Source organism: Triplophysa rosa, linkage group LG13, assembly GCF_024868665.1.
Source record: "Triplophysa rosa linkage group LG13, Trosa_1v2, whole genome shotgun sequence".
Taxonomy (NCBI): Eukaryota; Metazoa; Chordata; class Actinopteri; order Cypriniformes; family Nemacheilidae; genus Triplophysa; species Triplophysa rosa.
In genome coordinates, this window is record NC_079902.1 from 943,902 (window position 1) to 967,828 (window position 23,927).

Below are 23,927 nucleotides of genomic sequence, written 5' to 3' on the forward strand. Positions count from 1 at the left end.
TAAACCATTTCAAAGCTATTCCCTTAATGCCGACATAATTTTTGAATCTATGTAGGAGTGTGCTATGGTCAATGGTATCGAATGCAGCACTAAGGTTTAGCACACGCCAGTAGCAGATCATTTGTAACTCTGATCAAAGCAGTCTCTGTACTGTGACATGATCTAAATCCAGACTGGAATTCTTCATTGATGTCATTCCTTTGGAGGAAGGAGCATAATTGAGTTGAAACAATTTTTCCAGAACTTTAGATATGAAAGGTAGATTCGATATAGGCCTGTATTTTGACAAGGGGCCTTATAACAGCCACCTTATATGCTTTAGGCACATGTCCTAATGTCAGAGATGAGTTTATAATACCAAGAAGAGGATCTATAATTTCTGGGATCATCTCTTTCAGTAGATTTGTAGGTATAGGGTCTAGTATGCATGTTGTTGATTTAGATGATCTAATGATTTTAGACATCTCATCGTGATCTACGGTATAAAATAGTTGCAATTTCTCCTTAGGTGCGCTGTAGTTAGTTTGTTCAGCGGGTTTCACTTCTGGTTGCATTGTTATAATTTTTCTCTAATATCTTCATCACTGCTATGTTGATATCCAGAATATTAAGTCGCTGACAATTTATTTTTTGTTAATTTAGCCACTGTGTTAAATAAAAACCTAGGGTTGTACTGGTTTTCTTCTATTAGTGATGAAAAGTAGGCGGATCTAGAAGTTTTTAGGGCTTTCCTGTATTTTCGAATACTATCCTTCCATGCTGTACGAAATACGTCTAATTTAGTTTTCTTAAAGTAGCGCTCCACGGTTTCCCCAGGTACTGTGCTTCCACTAGCCCGAGGAGGTACTTTTTCAGGTTCGCTGTTAACCCTGCCCTCCATAGCTCCATGAGCACTCTCCGCAATCTGTCCAGATTTTCCTCCCAGGTCCCCGAGTGGATGACGAGGTCGTCAATGTAGGTGGCTGCGTGGAGCCACCCGCTGTAACCTGCTGGAAGAGATCAACAAACAAGTTAGGAGAACTGCACTCACCCTCCCGCTCGCTCTCGGTGGCCATCATGACCTTTTCGGCGTCCCCAGTCAGCAGCCAAAGGTGGGCGAGGCGTAACAGTTGGGTGGCTTGTACTCGTATTGGTACATTCTCTGTGTAGGACCACTGATGAAATTGCTGGGCTGAACAGACCGGAGACAGCCCAACCCAGGCCAGGATCTCCCGCTTCAACGCTTCATAGTTCTCGTTAGCCGGCGCCTGCAGTGCAAAATAAGCCCGCTGTGCTTCACCAGTTAGGAAGGGAGCGAGCAACCGCGCCCATTTGGCCGTGTCCCACACCTCTTGTGTTGCGATGACCTCAAAGGTGTGCAGGTATGCCTCGATGTCATCCAGGTCGCCGAGCTTGGTGAGGTGATGATGGACGGTCGAGAGAGTGTCTGGAAGGGGCACCCGTGCGGCCACTCTCTCTCTAAGCACCTCTATGGTCTGCTCTCCGTCCATTCCTGCCTTATGGGCGATTTTTACTTCTGCGTAGGACCTACGCCGTAACCTACGGCGTAGCCTACGCAGAGCCGCGTGCCCTGTGCATACCCTACGCCGTAGCCTGACGCGCACCTCTCCAAAAATGTAACAACGCGTCAACTCAACGCGGACCGCAAGCGCTGTGATTGGTCGGTTTGGCAGCATCGTACTTCCTTCTACGCATTTCTGGCGTCTACTTCCGGCAAGTTCAGAGTCCACAAAAGAACAACATGGCGAGCATCGACAAGTTTAATATAACATCTGTTTAACTTCTAACATGAAAGTAAGGTTAATAATATAACGGTTACACATTTTTCTGTTTCGATCAGCTCCAACTCCATTAAGATGCGATCAGCCTCCATTGACGTTTGCATACACTAGCATACACACAAAACATCGGCGAAGAAGAACAAACCCATGAAAACACAAAGAGCCAACTAGCGTTTCGGCGGTGTAATTGCAGTACGACGCATAGTCTCAACGCAGAACCATAAATGTTCACGACGGCGTCGTCTACGTACATAGGCTACGCCGTAGGTTACGGCGTAGGTCCTACGCAGAACCATAAACTGACCTTTAGGTTCAGCTGTTCTGAGAACTGTAGCTGGCGAGTGGTGAGATCCGTCAGTCTTCTGATTATTTCCTCCATCGCAACGTCTAGGCAGGAGAGAGAGCGGCTGCCTGGGAAAGAGACGAGCGGTATAATGAGATTCTGGTATCATATCGTCACTTTACTATTTGAGCGAGTAATCCACCAAGCAAACTGATATCCACTTGAGCGAGTAGTCCACACCGAAGACGCGAACCTCTCCGGGAGAAGTAGAGAATGCCTGAGACGAGTGAAGTCCGTATGCCGCGAGAAGGGAGATCACCCAGACGCAGCTGTGACTTGAGTCCTAGTGAAGTGAGAAGCAGCAACGCCAGGAGGTCTGTGGTAAAGCAGAGAGATCTCAGAACATTCGAGGACGTATGGGAGCCGTGGCCGTCGGGGCAGCGATCTGAGGGCAGAGGAGAAGTAGAACACCGTGCAGACATCTAGTAGCTCTGGAGCATAAACAAGACAAGATACTGTGAACTAGACCGTAGCAAGACAAGACAAGATAAACTGGGTAGCCAGGGAGCTAGGAATGCTAACGGACTGACACAGGACAGAAACACACGGAGGATTAAGTAGAAAAGAAAAAGACAGCGAGATAGGAAACAGGTGTGGAAGGATTAGGGTTAGAGTGAAACCCGGTGTGGAGTGATGAGAGGGTAACGAGGAGGGTGGGGCACACACACGCGGACTCCGAGCACATGGGCGGCTGTCACAACAACACCATGTGCTTGATAAAACCTAAACACAAATGAAACGGACTAAACAAGCAGGTAATCAGACCCGGGACCTGACAAGATAAGGCAGTGTGAAAAGGATATCATCAAATCAAAGGAGGAATTGGAATGATTCCCTGTTAAACTGGATTATGTTGAAAATCAGATGAGGAAGACAAATATCATTGTGGATGGGATTTCTGACGAAAAAGATGAAAACTGGATGGAATCGGAGGTAAAAGTTCTGGAAATTCTCTCAAGTAAAATGGGGTTAAATGACTCAGAAATGGAAAATGAATGAGCGCATAGGATTGGACAGTATCAAGAGGGGGGTAAGCCCAGAAAAATTGTTGTTAAGCTTTTACGTTTGAAAGACAAACAGTCAATCATGTCTTCAGCCAAGAAGCTAAAGGGTACAAATATTTTTATTAACGATGACTTTTCTGAGGCTATTCAGTTGAGAAGAAAGGAATTACTGCCTAAATCAAGAGCTGCATGAGACAGAGGTGAAAGACCCATCCTGAAATATGACAAGTTGGTCATTTTGCCCAGAACTGGACACATTCGTACATAGACTCGGTGCTATAGTGGAATGATTTTGTGGATATTATTTGTAAAATTGTTCACGGTTTGACTATGATGCAGGATAAATTTACATCATCTCTTTTACGATGTTGCCAAAGAAGGGAATTAATCAAATTTTCAAGAAATAAAGGCTTGAAATATTCACTCTGTGTAATGAATCTATACAATATATAGGTTTCACTTTCTGAAATGAGTGAAAAAAATATTGACCTTTTTCATGATATTCAATTTTTTTTAGATATACCTGTAGGCTACCTAACAGTGCTGTTTGAATGGGCATGATGGGCACGTATCGATGGCGTGAGATGCGTGTCTCACTGCGTTTACATGAGCATGCACTTTTGGTTTGATTTAATCCCGGATCCCTAAATCCAATTGATGACTTTTCATTAAACTCTTTGTATCTAAGAGCAGCATCTATGAAATATGCAGTGGCGTAACTTTGTTTTGAAAAGTGGTGGGGACAAAGACGACACAAACAATACTTTAATAAATAGTTTCTGTAATAACTCGTTGGGAATATTCATGGGCGTCACAAGCGCGAAAAATGTAGGTGACTCCTCCTATAGAAAACAGTATAAAAACTGTGCCGCTTTATCGACGGCTTCAGTGGTGTAACGTTAGTGTGAAAGACACATGACAAATAATAAAGACACTGCCGTGAAGCAGGTTCGAATCCGCTGAACTCACTATTCTAAATTTCCACATATCAGATCTGCTTCCATTTGTTTTTAAACTACATCATGTTTTCATCAATAGATCATTTAAAGCATGTTGTGCTTTATTATATGTAAGGATGGCTGTTACCGTACGTAATTAAACGTATTAATTTGTGATAAAATAAAAACTACTGAAACTAATGTGTTTTCCCCATGTTAAAAATTTGTGTTTGACACAGATTACCTGTTGTTGGGTCAAGGATTGAGGCCTTTGGGAACCCCCTGCTAATAAGGACAAACATTCAAGTATACAGGGGAAACAGATGGAAAAATAATATCTTTAAAAAATCTTACGGGCATTGCCTGATAGGCTACAAATATACAACAAACTTTCTACATTTTGTTTTGAACTCATGAAACTACAAAGTTGTGACTTTTTCCATTTATTGGAGTTTTTTTATCAAGTATCAAAATGTAATTAATCTTGCAATTGACGATAGCAACCGCATGTCGAGAACAATTAGGACGAATATATAGCACCAAAGTGCAATTAAGCGCAAAATGTTTGGTTCATGTATGACTTGAACAGCCATTTTCAAATATTTTCATCGTTTATTACAAATAAATACCTTTACAATCTGATATGTGATAGGGGAAAAGTTCAGCTGACATCAGTCCCGAACCCACGACGACATTAAGTAGGTAACGCATGCTTTACGCTCTACGCCACTGAAGAAGTTGATTTGCGTGTGCCTTTTACATTTTGTCTATTCCAAGCTGAAACTGATGGGCGGAGTTGTTAGAAATAGCCTCTGTTTACAAAACAACGGTAAATAGACACTCCGTATTTTTTATTTCTTCCAATAAGTGGTGGGGACATGACCCACCCGTCCACCCGCAAATTACGCCTATGGAAATATGCGTTATAATTTAAGCATTCGAAATGCCACGTGTTATGCATTGCAAAGTTAGGAAACGCGAATGTAAACTGCATTTGCAGACGCGTTTCAAACGCATTGATCATAATGCTTGCGTAGACTTCAGTGAAATGCGCTGGTTTCTCTCGGCGTTCTGAGCTGGTTTGTGCGAGTCTCATCGACAAACAACTCAAGCTCTTATCAGCTCCATCCAGCGCATTTACAATAAATGTGATTACTAGTGGATAATTTCACGCGCTTCCATGTCCAAGTGTATTCTTCCAAGTGTCTCATAGCAGACCTGTTGTTGTGCAGTTTCTGTTCATGTGTGCAAAGACATTTTAGAAATCTCGACCGGATAATGTTTTACGGCAATGTCCCTAATAAAGAGTATGTAGGCTATGTGTGGTAACCCTATCCACATACAGTTAGGGTGATATTAAATGACTAGATTGCCTTCTCTATGCAACTTAGTCAACCTCGTTTCGTTTGGTCACACCACAAGGTGTCCCTGTGGCTTTAAAGCTTCAGCACCGCCGCTCTGAGATCGATTGCTAATGTCTGAGGTGAAACACGCCCCCACTCATTAGCATACAGACAAAGAAATACATAAATAAGTAAATGTAGAAATAAATAAATGTGAAAATAAATAAATGTAGGAATAAATACATATATACATGAATAAATGTGGAAATAAATAAAAGTGGAAATAAATAATTGTATAAATAAATAAATGTGAAAATAAATAAATGTAGGAATAAATACATATATACATGAATAAATGTGGAAATAAATAAAAGTGGAAATAAATAAATGTATAAATAAATAAATGAAAATATAAATAAACATGAAAAAATATATAATTACCCATAAATAAGGAAATAAAAGTATAAATACTCATTTATTTTTGCTTTTTTACATTTCTTCATGGATTTATTTTTGTATTTATTTATTTTTAATTAAGTCAGGTCTGGAATTCCATAGTCATGGCTAGGGCTGCAGTGTAACAGTTTTGGGTCAGGGAATGGTGTCTTCATCATAAATTTGACTGAAGATTGTTGACTCATGCAGACTCAGCTCATTTTGCTTCAGTGCTGGTGATACTGTAGGTGCACATTAGGTCACACACCATCAAAACCAAGAGATTATTCAGTCAGCTTCCTTATTGATTCAATTACTTTTTGCTTAATACCATTACTAATATTAAAATGAATATTACCTGCAAATATCATAATTTATTTTCAAAAAATAACATGAGGCCTCAGAGGCCAATGATGCAATCTATGACATCAATCAATACACATAATGCTCATTTGACATGATCATGACTGCAGAATCTTTAGTTCACTTATATCATATTAATTAAGAGACTAGAATACTACAAATTTGCAAATGGCAAGACAGACTGCATTTTTTATAAATCCCCATATCATATGCACTGTCTGAGCTTTTATATCTCTTTTTTATATTTTTATATTATATGCGAATATCTCCTTTACAAGAAAAAAAACAATATTTTATTTATTCATTCATTTATTTATTTCGGTCCTCACCGAAGACTTCACAGTAAATGAGAAACAAAAATTGTTCTAAATATATTATATTACATTACAATAAATACTGTTCTAAAAGCAAAACATTGCGTTAATTACATGTTAAATTCGCAAAGCTCTTTCTATTAATCATGTACCTTGTACAACAAGTTGCTTTTGTATGAATGAAGCCGATTTGACTGCATCATGACCGCGATCTAATCCTGTTTACATGAAATAAACCTGCTCCCGAGCAGGTATAAGCTAACGGACCTGTTGCTAAGACAACAAGTCCAGGATGAGCGTCGAAGAACCGAATGTGGCAAGGGGGGCGTGGTCCAGCGAGGTCTGGGGAGAAAGGGATGGGAGATCGGCGGGAAAGAAGTACGGCAAGGGATGATCATAAACACCTGTCTCTCGTTTCAGTGATTGGCGAGAGGAGAATAAAAGCCAACATGAGGCTTTTTCGGCTTAGCTGGTAAGAGGTTTATTTCAAATAAATAAAAAAGAACGCAAAGCAAAAGGAAATAATATGTAACTCGGCCTCCTGGCACAATCACCGAAACTCCCGGTTTAGCCTGGGTCTCTCTCGCTCCAGCTCTCTCGGTCTCTCGCCCGGTATCGTCTGGCTTCTCTCTTTTTCTGTCCTCCGCTCATGTTGGCTTTTAGTCTCCTCTCGCCAATCACTGAAACGAGAGACAGGTGTTTATGATCATCCCTTGCCATACTTCTTTCCCGCCGATCTCCCATCCCTTTCTCCCCAGACCTCGCTGGACCACGCCCCCCTTGCCACACCGAACAATCCAAGATCATGCGAAATCGTCAACAATCAAATCCAGCTAACTGAGTTAGCTAGGTACGAAGAACGGGCCCCTGGTCCAAACATATAGATCATATAGTAAGTACCATGTGTGGCGGGTTTCCCATACTGCAATCAGCATCGCCGTGGAAACGCCGGCAATCAGAGCCGCGCACCTGCTGGTCGTCAGCACCTGTTCCCCATTGACGAAGAGGATAAAAGCTGGGGAACAGGAGAAGAGGGTGAGCTTCGACTCCAGATGAAAAGACTCTCTAACGTTGTGTTTTTCTCTCTGTCTAAAGACCAGCGGCTGACGACCAGCTACTTCAACTCTACACCTCACGTCTCACTGACACCTACACAATCCGCGCATCACCCCCAGAGCGCACCTGAAGACACACTCACCAGGGGACAGACATTTTCCCTACGGTTTTGTCACTCTGCACTTTGTGTGAATAAATCACACCCTCCGGGGCCTGTTGTTACTGTTACTGCACCGCTTCCCTCTGCCCATTATTGAGGTGCCCTTCGAGCGCATTAGGATGGATCTGGTGAGCCCGTTACCGAAGTCTGCCCAAGGCCATGAACACATCTTGGTCGTTGTAGATTACACCACCAGGTATCCTTAAGGCCATACCCCTCCGAAAAGCCAGGGCCAAGAACATCGCCAAAGAACTGTTCCTGTTCTTCAGCCGAGTGGGCATCCCCTCAGAGATCCTGACTGACCAGGGAACTTCATTCATGTCCCGGCTGATGGCAGACCTCTGCCACCTCCTCAAAGTCAAGCAGCTCAGAACGTCCGTCTATCACCCCCAAACTGACGGATTGGTGGAACAGTTTAACCAAACGCTGAAGAGGATGTTTCGAAGCATGGTGACAGAGGATGGGCGCGACTGGGACCTTATGTTACCCTATGAGCTCTTTGGCGTTCGCGAAGTACCCCAGGCCTCCACCAGCTTTACACCATTCGAACTCCTGTTCGGCCGGCAACCCCGCGGCCTGTTGCGGCTCGAGGGGCCTGGGAGCAACAATCGGCTCCCCATCGCAACGTCATCGGGCATATACAGGAGATGAGGAACCGCATTGACGCATCAACGACAATTGTATGACCGGCCCGCCTGATGGCGAACCCTAAAAAATGCCATCTGGGACTCGCCGAGGCACAGTACCTGGGTTTCTGGATTGGCCGGGGGCTAATCCAGCCCCAAAGTAAGAAGATGGAAGCGATCCGGAACGCCCCCCGACCCATCAACAAGACCTAGGTACTTGCCTTTCTGGGGCTGGCAGGCTATTACCGGTGTTTCATCTCTAACTTCTCTTCCCTAGCCAGTCGCCTGACCGACCTGACCAAAAAGGGGCAGCCAAAGAAGACGAAGTGGACCCCGGAGACGGAAAAAGCATTCCAGATGTTGAAGAAGGCCCTGTCCTCCTTCCCCGTGCTGCACGCATCTGACTTTGACTGCCCCTTCATCCTCCAGACTGATGCTTCCGACACTGGCCTGGGTGCAGTGCTCTCCCAGACCGAGGTGGGAGAATTTCCTAATTTTCCTAATATTGTAGAGGATGAATCTACAGGACCAGGTGGTGCTGGCAACATGATCAGTGAAGTTAAGCTGATCGTCTATCACCACTCCCAGGTTTCTGTCCGTTCTGGAAGATGTGATGGTTGATGAGCCCAGTTGAATGGAGAAGTTGTGATGACTCTTTGTGTCGTCCGGGATTACAAGCAGTTCTGTTTTAGCAAGGTTCAGCTGCAGGTGATGGTCATTCATCCAGAGCGAGATGTCAGCTAGGCATGCTGAAATTCATGCAGAAACAGTTGGATCGTCAGGCTGAAATGACAGGTGGAGTTGTGTATCATCCGCATAGCAGTGATAGGAAAAGCCATGTTTCCGAATGACAGAGCCTAGGGATGTCGTGTATATAGAAAATAGCAACGGACCAAGCACTGAGCCCTGAGGCACCCCTGTGTCTAGATGTTGGGGCTCAGAGACCTCTCCAGGATACTCTAAATTGTGAGGTAAGACCTGAACCATTGTAGCACCACTCCAGAGACACCCATAGCCTTGAGGGTCGACAGGAGGATGTGGTGGTTAACGGTGTCAAAGGCAGCAGACAGATCCAGTAGGATAAGTACAGATGAGTTAGAGGCAGCTCTTGTCAGTCTCAGGGCTTCAATGACTGAGAGCAGCGCAGTCTCAGTGGAATGACCGCTCTTGAAACCAGACTGGTTGGTGTCCAGGTGGTTGTTCTGGGTGAGAAAGGATGAGAGCTGGTTACATACCACCCGTTCAAAAGTTTTAGCCATGAAGGGTAGGAGTGATACCGGTCGGTAGTTCTCTAACAGTGCAGGATTACGCTTAAAACTGTGGAGATGATCGTGGACTTCAGGAGAAAGCCCCCTGTTCTCCCCAAACTCACCATCATGAACAGCACTGTGACTGCAGTGGAGTCATTCAGATTCCTGGGCACCACAATTTCTCAGGATCTGAAGTGGGACACTCACATTGACTCTATTGTTAAAAAGGCCCAGCAGAGGCTGTACTTCCTTTGCCAGCTGAGGAAGTTCAACCTGCCACAGGAGTTGCTGAAACAGTTCTACTCTGCCATCATCGAATCCATCCTCTGCACTTCTATAACTGTCTGGTTCAGCTCAGCTACCAAATCTGATCTCAGAAGACTACAGAGGGTAGTCCGGACTGCTGAGCGTATCATTGGTACAACCAGCCCCACTCTCCAAGAACTGTACTCATCCAGAATGAGCAAAGGGCTGGTAAAGCCCTTTTGGGGCAGTCGTGGCCTAATGGTTAGAGAGTCGGACTCGTGACCAGAAGGTTGCCGGTTCTATTCCCAGGGCCGGCGGGTAACGACTGAGGTGCCCTTGAGCAAGGCACCTTACCCCTACTTGCTCCCCGGGTGCTGCAGTGATAGCTGCCCACTGCTCCGGGTGTACGTGTGTTCACGATTTGCTGTGCGTGTGTTCACTACTCTCTGAATGGGTTAAATCACATTTCGGGTATGGGTCACCATATCTGACTAATAGGTCACTTTCACTTCACTTCACTTTCACTTTAAAATCACTCTGGACCCCTCACACCCAGCACACTCCCTTTTGAACTGTTACCGTCTGGTCGACGTTACAGAGCACTGAGCACCAGAACGACCAGACACAGGCACAGTTTCTTCCCTCAGGCAAGCCATCTTATGAACACTTGACATTAAACGCGGAACACACAACTCTATTTTACATTATTTATTCACCAAATTTGCACATATCAGACCTGTACATACATAATTGTCTATATTGTATATTGTGTTTTTGCTGTTTTGTACATTGCCTATTTCTATATTATTGTATATTATTATTATTATTATCATCTGTGTTCTGTCCTGTTGCTGTCTTTCTGTTGCACTGTGGAGCTTCTGTCACTATAACAAATTCCTCGTATGTGGAAACATACTTGGCCAATAAAGCTCATTCTATTCTCATTCTATTCTATTAAGAGTGGGTTTCTTCAGTAGCGGGGTAATATGGGCCTTTTTGAAGACTGTGGGAAATGTACCAGTGGTGAGAGACAACTTGATAATGTGGGTCAGAGCGGGAGCAACCGATGGAGAGATGGCCTGGAGGAGATGAGTGGGGATGGGATCTAGCGGGCAGGTAGTTGGGTGGTTAGAAGACATGACCTTGGAGACATCATCTTGAGACAGGAGAGAGAAAGAGGGGAACGAGCATGTGTCGAGATTTTGGGCGTGAACAAGAGGTGGCGGCACAGGGAACTGACTGCTGATGGTGTTCGTTTTCTTTACGAAGAAAGATGCAAAATCATCAGCTGTTAAGTCGAATGGAGGTGAGGGGGCAGGAGGGCAAAGAAGAGCAGAGAAGGTTTTAAAGAGAGTACGAGAGTCAGGCGAGTTGTTGATTTTAGCGTGGTAGTACTGAGTTTTTCGCAGAGGAGACATCAGCAGAGAAAGAAGAGAGGAGAGACTGATAGAGACCGAGGTCAGCGGGTTCTTTAGATTTGCGCCACTTTCTCTCAGCAGAGCTGAGCGTGGCGCGATGTTCATGGAGAACATCAGATAACCAGGGGGCAGATGGCGATGCACGGGCCTGGATGTTAGAGGGCATAGGTTGTCTAAGCAGGAGGTTAGTGTGGAGCAAAGAGTGTCGGTGGCACTGTTAGTATCCAAGAGAGAGAGAGCTGTTCAGAGGGAGGGAGCGTGGCGGAGACCGCAGAGGATAAGCGGGAGGGAGAAAGTGATCGTAGGTTGCGCCGGAATGTGACCAAGCATGTGTAGTGTCTGGAAAAGTTAGGTCGAGATCAAGAGTGATGAGGAAATGATCCGACGTGTGCAGCGCGGTGACCTGGGAGTGATGAGTGGAGCAGTGTCGTGTGTAGATAAGATCAAGTTGATTACCAGACTTATGGGTTGCTGAAGTGGGAACTCGCTTGAGGTCAAACGACGCAGTCAGGTTGTTGAAGTCGGCAGCCTGTGGTTTTTCAAGGTGGATGTTGAAGTCTCCAAGTACCACCAAGTACCACAACATGAGTTTTAACAGGGTGGATGATAGTAACAGCATGTGACTCGAAGGAGGTGTTGTCACACGAGGGTGCCAGCTGTTTGAACTTCCAGTCATTTTGGATAAGTAGACCTGTTCCTCCACCCCTCCCTGATAGGCGTGGGCTGTGGGAGATAGTGTAGTTATTTGAGAGAGCAGCCGGTGTGGCAGTGTCCTCTGGCTTGATCAAGGTTTCAGTAAGTGCTAAAAGAGAAAGACCAGAGTGTTTAGCAATAGCTGTGATGAAATCTGCTTTGTTTACAGCAGATTGGCAGTTCCTTAAGCCAATGGGAAATGTAATTGAGGTAGTTGTGGACGTTGAAAGAGTGCGCAGATTATTAGCATTAGCATTGCGTGGCCTTCTACGTGATACCGGTGATTTACGAGTTGTAGTAACAGTAGGGATTTGAAAACACATATTCAAAAGCGGGGAATAAGAAATATACAAGACAAATAACAAGAAGAGAATAAATAGAAGTGCAAAAAGTTAATACTCAAGTGCCTTGTCTGTGTCCTTGCTCGGTAGAGTCGCACAGGTAGAGTCGATGGTCTTTACGCTCCTCGGTCTTCACACGGTGAGGGCTGCACGCGGTGGTTAATCGCACTTAAATACCCGTCTGAATCACGCAACTGAATTCAGCAGGACACACCTTCAAAATCTCACAATAACAAGTGAAACCAGCACGAGAACAAACGCGACTTCAACACGTGACACGGCAGAGGTAAACAAAGCTACGACACTGCGCTTAAACTCAATAAGACAATATTAATCAATTACACTTACGCGCTTCTGTTGACTTCTGCTTTAAAATGCTTCTCCCACTGACTGGGCCGAGAGCACAGTTTAAATACCCTTCCTGGAGTTGGACACGCCTTCAAAATCTCACAATAACAAGCAAAACCAGCATGAGAACAAACGCGACTTCAACACTTGACACGGCGGAGGTAAACAAAGCTATGACACTGCGCTTAAACTCAAAAAGACAATATTAATCAATTACACTTAAGCGCTTCTGTTGACTTCTGCTGTAAAATGCTTCTACATCAGTCGGAAGATCACACCGGCTAAATACCGATACGCCACGGTGGAGAAGGAGGACCTTGCCATTAAGTGGGCAGTCCTGGAGCGCCGCTACTATCTGCTAGGATGGAGCTTCTCCTTGGTCACGACCATGCCCCGCTACAATGGATGTCCAAAGCTAAAGAAACCAACGCCCGAGTGACCATGTGGTTCCAAGTGCACTAGGACTTCCACTTTCAGGTAGTACATTGGGCAGGGGCCGCCAACGGCAACACCGACGGTCTGTCGAGGATGTGGTCAGGCTGGACATCCTGGTCAGGGACAAACCCTCCTCCTCCCCGGCAAACAACCCTTTCCCCGTGGAGGCTCACCCACCGTACTAGGACGACGCTTTGTGGGGGGGTCAGTGTGGCGAGTCTCCCATTGCGCAATCAGCCGGCAATCAGAGCCACGCACCTGCCGGTCGTCAGCACCAGGAGAAGAGGGTAAGCTCCGACTTCGGATGAAAAGAATGTTGTGTTTTTGTCTTTGTCTAGAGACCAGCGGCTGACAACCAGCTACCTCAACTTTACTCACTGACACCTACACAATCCGCACATCACCCCCGGAGCGCACCTGAAGACACACGGACGGACATTTTCCCCACTGTTTTGTCACTCTGCACTTTGTGTGAATAAATCACCCTCCGGGGCCTGTTGTTACAGTTACTGCGTCAGTATCGTTATTTTGCTCGGCACACAAGGGAAAAGGCATAGCGGTGGCCAGGAATTTTCAGCATTTATTCCGTATTCACTTTTAAAAAATGTGGTAGAGTCACTAGTTTTATCGCATCTTGAGTACTGCCCTTTGTTATGGTCAAGTTCATCAGAGAAAAACTTCAGATGGTTCAGAATAGAGCAGCTAGGCTTGTGCTTCATTGTACTTTCCGGACCAATATTAGTGACATGCATAAAAAGTTATCGTGGCTGCCGGTTAAGGTTAAACTACACTTATAACTGGTGGTATATTTTTATAAGGTATAAAAGCATCACACTCCTTGTGTCTTCTTTAAAAAGCTTGTTCATGTGGGACTCAAGACATGATTATTTGACACGTCAAGTGAGTAAGGATCAACTTATTTACCATGCCCACAAACTAATTGGTTGAAAGACTGTATTTTATTGTGGTTCTGTTGCGTAGAATAATGTCCCTATAAATATTCAAAAGAGTACTAGTGTGTAGATATGATTATTTATCAGAGATGGGAAGTAACGAAGTACAAATACTTCGTTACTGTACTTAAGTAGATTTTTCTGGTATCAGTACTTTACTCCACTATTTATTTTTCTGACGACTTTTTACTTTCACTTCTTACATTTTTACGCAAATACCTGTACTTTCTACTTCTTACTTTTTCAAACCAGGCTCGTTACTTTAGTTTTAATCTGTATTTGATGCACAATCAATATTATTTCTTGTCATTGCGTGACTTTTTCAACCTAATGATAGGTCTGCCTAAAAGCCGAAGCGCTGTGTGAGGTGGCCACTAGCCAATCAAATGTAAGAAGGCGGGAGTTACTGTTTACAGAGCAAAGCGGTGACCAATCAAATCAAAGAAGATGGAGTAACTGTTCTCAGATCTCGAGCGTGATATTCTGCATCATGTGGTGACTCGTGAATGGTAGGGTTTTTTAGCGCGAAAGGACCAGATTTTAAATATGTAATTTAGCTATTCGCATGTTCTACAAACATATACTTCACGAAAGATGTACTGTAGTTCTTTCAGAAGTTAAGGCAGCTCGTTAAGGTAAGCGCATTATTGTTGTTCATTAGTATGTATGAATTGCATATTTTTTGCTATCGTGGTGTGTGCGTTAAGTTCATGAACGAGTGAAAAATACCTGCTCATTGCGATGCTTTCCGATGAACTAATTATAGTGGGCACTTTTGCACAAAAATGCGCTAATTTCCTGATTGCCATTTGAAGTGGTTTCTGGACATATCCTATTAGTCTTATTTTCTAATTTTCTTAATGCATTTGCCTTGTTTGATCTGTTTGATCTATTTTCCTGATTTTTATTATATTTTTTCATCTTGTCATGATTAAAATTATAAGGAAATAAAAAACGATCCTTATCAACGTTGATTGACATTGCAATAAAATACTATCACATTATTTTGGAAGTTAAAATTTTGGGCTGGTTTTTGTTGGAGTGAGTAGGTTTTAGTGAGCCTTTGGGCTGGAAATCATCCACCTAATCTAGCAACACTGACATCAGTTTTAATGTTGAACGAGTGTAACGTACAATGTAAGAGGCTAAACATTTAATATTTTAAAGCGAGGCATAATTTCAAGAAATGTGTTTAACCAATCGAGAAAAACAGTAATGGTTACCAAGTAAATTGACTTGCCTAATTAATTATCTCTTTATTTCTCAGTTTTCTCTTTTTGACAAGATCTCCCAAGTGTCTACAACCTTTGTATAATGATATGTCCATGAATGGTCTGTGCTTAAAATTTAAAGGGACAGTTAATCTAAAATTGAAAGCAGTGAAATTCTGTTATAAAATGTTTTGACAATCACAGTACCAAACAGTCATTTCCTGGCTATTACGCATCGCAGACATAGGCTAGTAGTCTAAGAAGCTGCCACGGACCAAGGCGGAAGGCAACACAAAGAATAGCTAAAATTATGGTTGAGAACTTGAGACAAAGGGAATTCTGTCACAATTATTATCAATACGCTTGTCCTTTACACTCTTATCTTACATCATAATTGTATTATAAATTTGTGTTTTTTTCCACTACCTAGGTAGTGGCAAATAGATTTATTCCATCAGTCTTTTTTATGCTTGTGTTCTACATAATGGTAGTTCAGTTGTGAGGTACGAGCGTGACTCTAAAACAGGTAGTAGTATTGGCTACTTTTTACTTAAGTACATTTTAGAGCCCATACTTTATACTTTTACTTGAGTAAACAAGTTTAGTCAGTACTTCAACTTTTACTTGAGTACTTTTAAACATGAGTATCTGTACTTCTACTTAAGTAAAGGATGTGTGTACTTTTGCCATCTCTGTTATTTATACGTAGGTGTACATTCTACGTGTTGCTACTGCTATTGTTGATATGTTTAAGTGTACTGTATTTTTGTTTCTTTTTGTTTAGATGTTTTTTTTTCTTCGATATTATCAATGTCTGTAATGGTTGTGGACCCCAGGAAGACTAGCAACCACTCTGTGGAAGCTAATAGGGATCTAAATAAACAATAAACACGACCAGCTAAGACCAGCATGTGACCAGCTTAAACCATCAGCAAAACATACCTAACACAGCATATGCTGTTTTTCTTCAACAGGGCTGACCAACAACTTACATAAATTACTTAAAATAAGTGTTACTGTGTTACAGACAAACTTTATTACTTACCTGTTAACTTACCTGTGTCTATTGATCCTTAGTCTTTCCTACTGGTTGTGTGCTCCATCAATCTGCAAAAGAGAAAAATAGAAATCAGCATGATATTTACATGATATTGTGCTGTGAACGAAATAGCTAAAAAAGGATCATGTTGTTCACTGTGGTGTTACTTTTTTGTAAAACTGATGTGAAACCAAGAAATGCCAAAAAAACAACAACAGTGAATTGAGTAAAGTAGCTCATCCCAAAAGAACTTTGAAATACTGTATGCAGCTAACAAATGACAGTGCAAGTAAAAATGTGATTAAATGTATTACTCTGATTGTGTTCGGCCAAAGAAAGAAAGTCAAATACAGCTAGGACAACATGAGTATGAGTTAATTATGACAGCATTTTCATATCTGGGTGAACTATTCCTTTAAGTCTGTGTTTACCTCGATTACTGGATAAAAATCATTAGATTACCAGATAATTCAATTACCAAAATAATCAATAGTAACAGCTCTAGATACAAGATCAAGATCAGTCTGTCATGGGTTATTCTGCGATAACAACCGGATTGCTTTAGACATCCCTCACTATAAAAACAGTTAAAATTGAACAAATCCTACCCGTGTCATCTGACGACTCATTGCCCAATTTGTGGGGCTAATCTCGTGTTATCCAGGGATGATTTTGGAGATCCCTAAGATCCTTATTATACCAGCCTATGCAGACTATATAGAAGTCTATGCATTCTGTTTAAAGAAGAGAAGAGATATAATTTTATTAAAACAAGTCACGATAACAATGACTTTTTGAAAATATCATCCGTACTCTAGTGCTTTAGCTGTTTATGACATCATCCGTAGGCTTCTGAAGTTTACGCCACTGACAGTGTTATATTTTATATGGTTGAGTTAGTGATTTGCACTCACCTCTAGATATTCCACGGGTTCTCAAGACTGTCAGGTGATCCTCACGTATCATTAAATTAAACATCACGTGGATGAAACAACACATAGTATAAAGGTGGTGAGTGTTGCATTCATGTCGATAACGGGCGTTCTCATAAAATGGCTGACCTACAAAGAGATGATCATCGTTTAGCACAACAATTGATCCACATCATAAGCAGAAGTCATCAATGAGAGACAAATCATCCGAGTCAATTCACACAGCAAAATCACCGGTTTACGTGCTTACATGAATAACTTTTACACCCAACACTTGTTTTAATAATGTTTTACGTTGTCTGAAGTGTCTCGTTATAACAGATTAAGAGACTGAACCCAAAGACGTATTGTATTTGTGCTTGCTTTACATCAGTTGTGTCATCACTAAGGCCGTACGGAATCCAAGCCTGCAGATCTCTGCAGATTTTAGCGCTCGTCATTGACAAGTATAAACACATCACTCGCGCACATTACTGGGATGCGCTGTTCCTATGATGGATTTTAATGAGACTGACCACAAATTATTTAATATTTGAAACGTCTAAAATGGAACTAAAAAAAAAAAGAAGGGCATCACCCAAAAAAAAAGTTAAAAAAAGTGTCTGGCCCTAGTCATGACTACTGATTATAATCATCACAACAATTCAACCTTTAACACTAAAAAGAGCAGATCCAACACTGCCTCAGTGTCTGTTCATACACCTCATACATACACCAGCAGTGGACATTTAACACCGGTGATTTTGTGCGTGTCACTTCACTTTCACAAATGTTCTATAATTTTGACAATTCCACATTATGACATGACAGTAGGATTTACTTACTTGCTTGCGTACCCTCCATATCATAAACGATGCTGGGACTGCTTCTACCAAAGCCAATGACCTTCAGCCTCAGGGTGTCTCTGTTAATCATGACTTTTTCTGAAGAGATGCCACCATGCATCACTCTGTGGCGAGTGAAGAAATCAAAAGTCTCCAGCAACTGGCGAACCATGCGTCGAGCGACTGTTTCGCTCAGCTCACCACCGTTCTCTTGGACAAATCGATCCATCCTCACCCAGGGTTCCGACAACCTCTCGAGGACGAGCATGTATCCGTCGGGAAACTCAAACCAGTCGAGCATGTGTATCACGTGAGGGCACGGTGGAGTCACTTGCATGTCCAACATCACTGCTATTTCCTTAAATACAGGCTCACGACACCTTGACTAGAGAAAGCATACAGAGAGAGAACTTTCATCTCAATCACTCTTTACTACATAAGTGGTTGTTGTTAATAACTATGTTTTATATAACTGAACCTACTCAACACTTACCACATAGCATCTATATGATGTTGACCACAGCAGAGATGAAGCAAATTCATTAGTAAGATCTACAGGAACACATTTGAGCACCACCTGCAAAAGTGAATTTCATTCAGTCTGTGTGTTTAGATCAAAACACTTGATATTGATTTGCAAGAGGACACGTGGTCCAGTAAAGTGTTACCTGCCGTCCATCAACTCTACGCATCGCAGCGAAAACCATTGCATCTTGTCCATGTTCAAGCACCACTTCCGGTAACACATAATACCGGGAGGTGACACGTTCTGAAAAAACAAACACAATAAGAATGTAAACATACACGCCGACTTATCGGAATGAAAAATGTGGCAACAGTAAAAAAAAGACAAGAGGGCAGTAGACTCACGATCAATGAGATATCTGTATGGAAAGGGAATGGGACGGGGTGCTGGATTTACTATCATTGGTCCTGGGACAGCTTCACCATTTTCTTCTCCTTTACAGTACAGAAAGAAAGTCCATAATGAACAACTAAATACTTCACTGACATGAATCATTACTTGATCATCGTTACATACATGAATAAACTATACACGTATTCCTTAAATGATGGTTCAAAAACTAATGTAAATGAGTATTTTATACATACTCATATTCCAGTAAGTAATACTGTTTTATTCAAAGTAATATGAACAGGAGATGTACCTTCAGGAGCTGGCGAGAGAGGTCTTGGCACTCGATCAACAGGACGAGGTGCTGGATTTATTCCTGACGGTCCTGCGACAGCTTCATCTTCACATTCAAAGAGAAAATTCATCATGAGCCATTTATTACTTCATGGACATTCACTAACATTAATCATTACTTATTCATACAATAACTATTAATCTTGGTAAAGTTGGGCTAAAGTGGGTTAGTTTTACCTACAGTCATCACATATGGTAAACAAACTGTATATAACTTATAATAGGTTTGTATACAAACAGAAAATGAGTTAAATAAGTGAAATATATTGAATATCATAATAAACTGATATACAGTTAATGTTCAAATGTTGCGTTCCTTGATTTCAAATTGACCATTGTGTGTCTTTTTCAACATGTTCAGTGACTAAAATGAGTCTTTACCACAGTAAAATGACTTTTACTTGTGATACTTGACTGTTGTGCTTTTATTTTCATTCTCTTTAAATCTGTTTTTATTAAATCTGCCGACTGCAGATAACCATAACTTTTGTAACATACAAGGTATGAAAGAAATAATTTCATTCCAACTCTACAAACATCCTTTATATTTGAAATGATGGTTCTAATACAATTATTTCCCATCGCAGATTGTTGTCTGACAGTAGATTAACAGTAGACCTACCTGCAGGAGTTATCTCCATGGGTTCTGGGACATCATCGATACTGAGGGACTGCGTGAGTCTGCAGAGCTCCTCGATAACAGTCTCTACACCTTCTGCATAGAAATAAAAAATTCAACAGGTTAGACACTGCAAAATAATACTGAATTTTAACAAAAAAATGTCATTCTTAAGGTCCCCCTAAAAATCAGGTTTTTAATGTTGTTTCCCTGTTGAAAAACACAGCATATGCTGGGTTAGGTATGTTTTAATGCTGGTTTGTGGCTGATAAATAATTGTCCTATAAATAATTGTGATTAAGGCAATTTTTAAGTCTGTTTCAGGGAGTTGACAATCATTCTGAATAATTGCTATACTGTTTTGTGTTCCTCATTCCTCAAATAATTGCCACAAATTCTTGTGATTACATTTAATCTTCTGCAAATAGTCACCTGGAATAAAACCTGTAAATATATTACAGGTATTTACTCAATGAAGAAAATGTGTCATGCAATAACTTAAATATGTTCTTAATAAAGAAGAAATCACTATGAAATGGCCATAATAGAAACGACTGCGAAGTCCTAAACACCCAAATTAAATGTGATGAGACAAATAAAAAAAAGACTGGGAATCACACTGATCAACAGACAGAAAATACATTTACATTTAAGCATTTGGCAGACGCTTTTATCCAAAGCGACTTACATTACATTATCCTACACATTTTGTTTCTAAATATGTGCAATCCCCTGGGATCGAACCCACGACCTTGGCGTTGTTAGCGCCATGCTAAATACAAATCTGATACTGCTGAAATGATGGAGAAATGTAATTTGTGTAAAAGTTAGTGATGGTGCTGCAGATACAACTTGTGTAACTTAGTGTAACGTTACGTGCAATAATTGTGCTTATACATCAAATAACAGCAAACAGACATAAAAACCAACCGTCAAAGCACGATTATATTACAGCTGTTATACTACATTACAAGTCTAATATGGGAATTGATCGTGTTTTGAAGACTTTAAAAGGTTGATCTTACCGTTTTCAGTCGTTGAAAACATCATGTCGTCAGTCGTCTCAGTTGTTTACAAACCAACAAACCGAGTTTAAACGATCTCTGAGAGACTTTAAACACTTATAAAACAATAAACGCCGAAGAGTTAAACAAATATTTAACGTCTGCTTCGCGTTCAAGAGTTGTTAAGAGTTTCTATCTCTGGTTTTTCACCGAAGATATCAGAAGCGTCTTCACAACTGGACTGCTGTCACTAAGACTGCGCTCTTACCGATCTAATCAGCTTCAGCTGATTTCAGCTTCATGACGCCACAATCGTTCGACGTTCTTGTCAGCCTTGACATTAACGCTTGTCCGGGACAAGTGAATGTTTTGTACGGGCAAGTGAGGGAGAATTTTACTTGCCCGACCGGACAAACTTGAAAAAAAAACAATGCCACGTGTATAATAATAAGAATAGATGCATTAGATAGTGATGGGCACTTTTCCTCGATTCAAGGCTTGTTCGAAACCCGTATCTAGTGATGTGGCATTTGAAGCTATAGGCTTCGGAGCTTGTGTCGAGCAAAAATGGGCGTGCCAGATGAAGCCTCGATTCAAGGCTTGTGTTGTTAACGAAGGAATCACGTGACCAATGACAAACGAGGCCTCGGTTTGTGTGGAACACGTCATCGGTTTCATCTGAGTATCGTATGGAGGACCGAGAATATGGAGGACCGAGAATGCCGATTAGCAATAAAATGAAGAATCAATTGATCAATTAAGTAATTAAAACATAAAAATGTTAACAAATAAACAACTTTTCAAATTGAGAAATTAATAGACTTATTTAAAATGGTTTATTTAATTTGTGTTTTAAAATGTAGTTTAATTGAACTATAAAACGTTAAATTAAAAAAATAATTTTAAGTGTATAAATAAATATACACATTTAAAACTGTGTATTTAATTCATGCTTTAAAACGTAAAAAAATAAAGTTTTATTGTGCACATTTTAAATGCACATTTTAAATCGCTTTTTAAAAAAGCATTTGCCAAATGCTTTTCTCTCTCTATTTGCCAATTGCTTTTCTTTTTCGTTTTGCCAAATGCTTTTCTTTATCCATTTGTCAATCGAGTCAAAAAATGCCATTGGACAGTACACACGTGGGAACATACGGGGGCAACCAATCAGCTTCCGCTTCAATTTGAAGCGCCAAACCCTCTCTCACTCGTAAATGTAACACGCACTGTCATTGGACAGTGAGAGATCAAGCTTTGTTCCGCTTTTGTGGCGCCACTTTAATACCTTGCACCTGAGAGATTTTTTTTACTGTGCGTTAAATATTATGCAAGTACCATGGCTGGCATTGCTAATATTTTAAGACAACTTGCCAGCAAAGTGGGTCGTGGTTCTCAGTCCAGTGTCCCAGACCGAACAGCAACTCCGTCTGGAACGCAAGGACATAATAACGCCGTGGACGGTAAGAAAAATTGCTTATAGTCTGTCTTAAATGTTGTTGAATGCATGTACGCGATTTTTTTATGTTCACATATAACGTATGCCATTGTTAAGACATATAACGAGGCATGTCACGTTACACCGCTCGGGTACGATGTAGATACGGTTTTAGTAAGACGCTCTACCTCTCCTGGCCTAGTCTCTCACACGCACGCGCTCTCAGAACAAATGTTGCCAACGAAGCAACTTTGTCACTATATTTTGCGCTTTTTCATTTAGCTTTAGCTTGTATCCAGTATAAAGATACGCCCCTCTCCTCCGAGGTCTTGCTTTCCCAGTACAGGATCGTCTCGGTGACGGTGTCTGCTCAGTGTAGGGGGTGACCAGCAGTATGTTAACCGTAGCGCAGCTGATTAGTCGTTTGTTTCCCACAATTCCCAGACGTATGCTGCCCTCTGCGTTAATATATCTGCATATAGCCGTTCCAGCGGTTCCAATATGGCAGATGACCTACGTATAGCAGCCCATAGAAACGGATTGATTCTATTTACACTCATTTTAAAAAGCAATCAATTCAATTTACACTAAGTAAAAATAGCTGTATTTTCTTTGGATTAAGTGGAAATAGTAGTTTTAATTAGTGGCAAATACTACTTACACCCCAGTATTGTTGTGCATTACGTAATAATAACATAAGTGTCAAGTTGTATAGGCCTATTTATTAAAATAAAAAAATGATACCAACCTATTTGGGACAATAAAGCCATACCCCTACCCATAAATTTATGGATTTGAGATTTTAAAAACATCAGGCATGACCCGATCTAGGAAGCTGTTGGTTTTGCCTTGCCCAAACACAGGATACACAATTAAGACTCTGAAAGAAAATATGGGACATGCTGTCATCTACATACGTCCGATGCAAAAAGACGTAGATCTCTCCAGTTCTGTAAGTTTTTTTTAATACAGTAAATTACTTATTTGCTAAATTCTATGCTTAATACATTTTAGGCAATACAATAGTTTTTTTCATAATGTATTTACATTTATTTTTATCTAATGTTAAAAAAAATTACATAACTAAATGTTATCTAAACTTCTGAGATTGCTCTTTTAATTTTTAAGGTTGTCTGCCAATCTCCCATGGTTGGGCCAATGGAGAGATGTCTTAACTGTGAAAAAAAGTTCAATTTCAATGAAATTAAGGTTCACATTGAGAGCTGCAGGTATGGAGAACATTGACTGGTCATAAATAATCTTCATAATCTTTAGAATTCAGTTTCTTATTAGGAAAACAAACTTTAATTTCATGGTTTTAAAGGCCAAGGACTGAATGTTCCAATCACCTGCCACCAACATTAGAGAACGAACAACAAAATGAACATACATCAGACAGTGATTCATTCATCATGCAGTCACCCACTGAGGAAAATACTGACCAACTGTTCATCGATTTAACAGATGAAATACCAGACACGGTAAACTCTCACGTTTGCATTGCTAAGAGCCTGTCATGCTATCAACATTTTTTTCTGACATAATTTCAGTTTATATGTTCACAATATTTGCATTTCAAAACACTTATGTTGAAAAAGAGCCTATA

General features: G+C 41.4%; 1 protein-coding gene across 1 annotated transcript; it reads right to left on the reverse strand.

Moving 5' to 3' along the window:
- Window positions 1-7,303: 7,303 nt before the first annotated feature.
- On the reverse strand, window positions 7,304-21,394 carry LOC130564004 (serine/threonine-protein kinase pim-1-like). The gene is made up of 10 exons (XM_057349862.1): window positions 20,908-21,394; window positions 19,886-19,978; window positions 19,223-19,309; window positions 18,924-19,013; window positions 18,722-18,822; window positions 18,547-18,630; window positions 18,054-18,438; window positions 17,212-17,358; window positions 16,906-17,031; window positions 7,304-16,365 (listed from the first exon to the last, which is right to left on the reverse strand). The coding sequence occupies exons 1-9, from the start codon at window positions 20,930-20,932 to the stop codon at window positions 16,943-16,945; spliced, it is 1,101 nt and encodes a 366-aa protein (XP_057205845.1). The 5' UTR covers window positions 20,933-21,394; the 3' UTR covers window positions 7,304-16,365; window positions 16,906-16,942.
- Window positions 21,395-23,927: the final 2,533 nt, after the last annotated feature.

Bases quoted from the DNA above. Each gene is read 5' to 3' on its own strand.
- LOC130564004 (XM_057349862.1), bottom strand. From the start codon at position 20,932: ATGATGTTTTCAACGACTGAAAACG. The intron at 19,014-19,222 runs GTACATCTCCTG...TGTACTGTAAAG, and splicing joins TCTCTCGCCAGCTCCTGAAG to GAGAAGAAAATGGTGAAGCT. The intron at 18,631-18,721 runs GTAACACTTTAC...TCACTTTTGCAG, and splicing joins GTAGAGTTGATGGACGGCAG to GTGGTGCTCAAATGTGTTCC.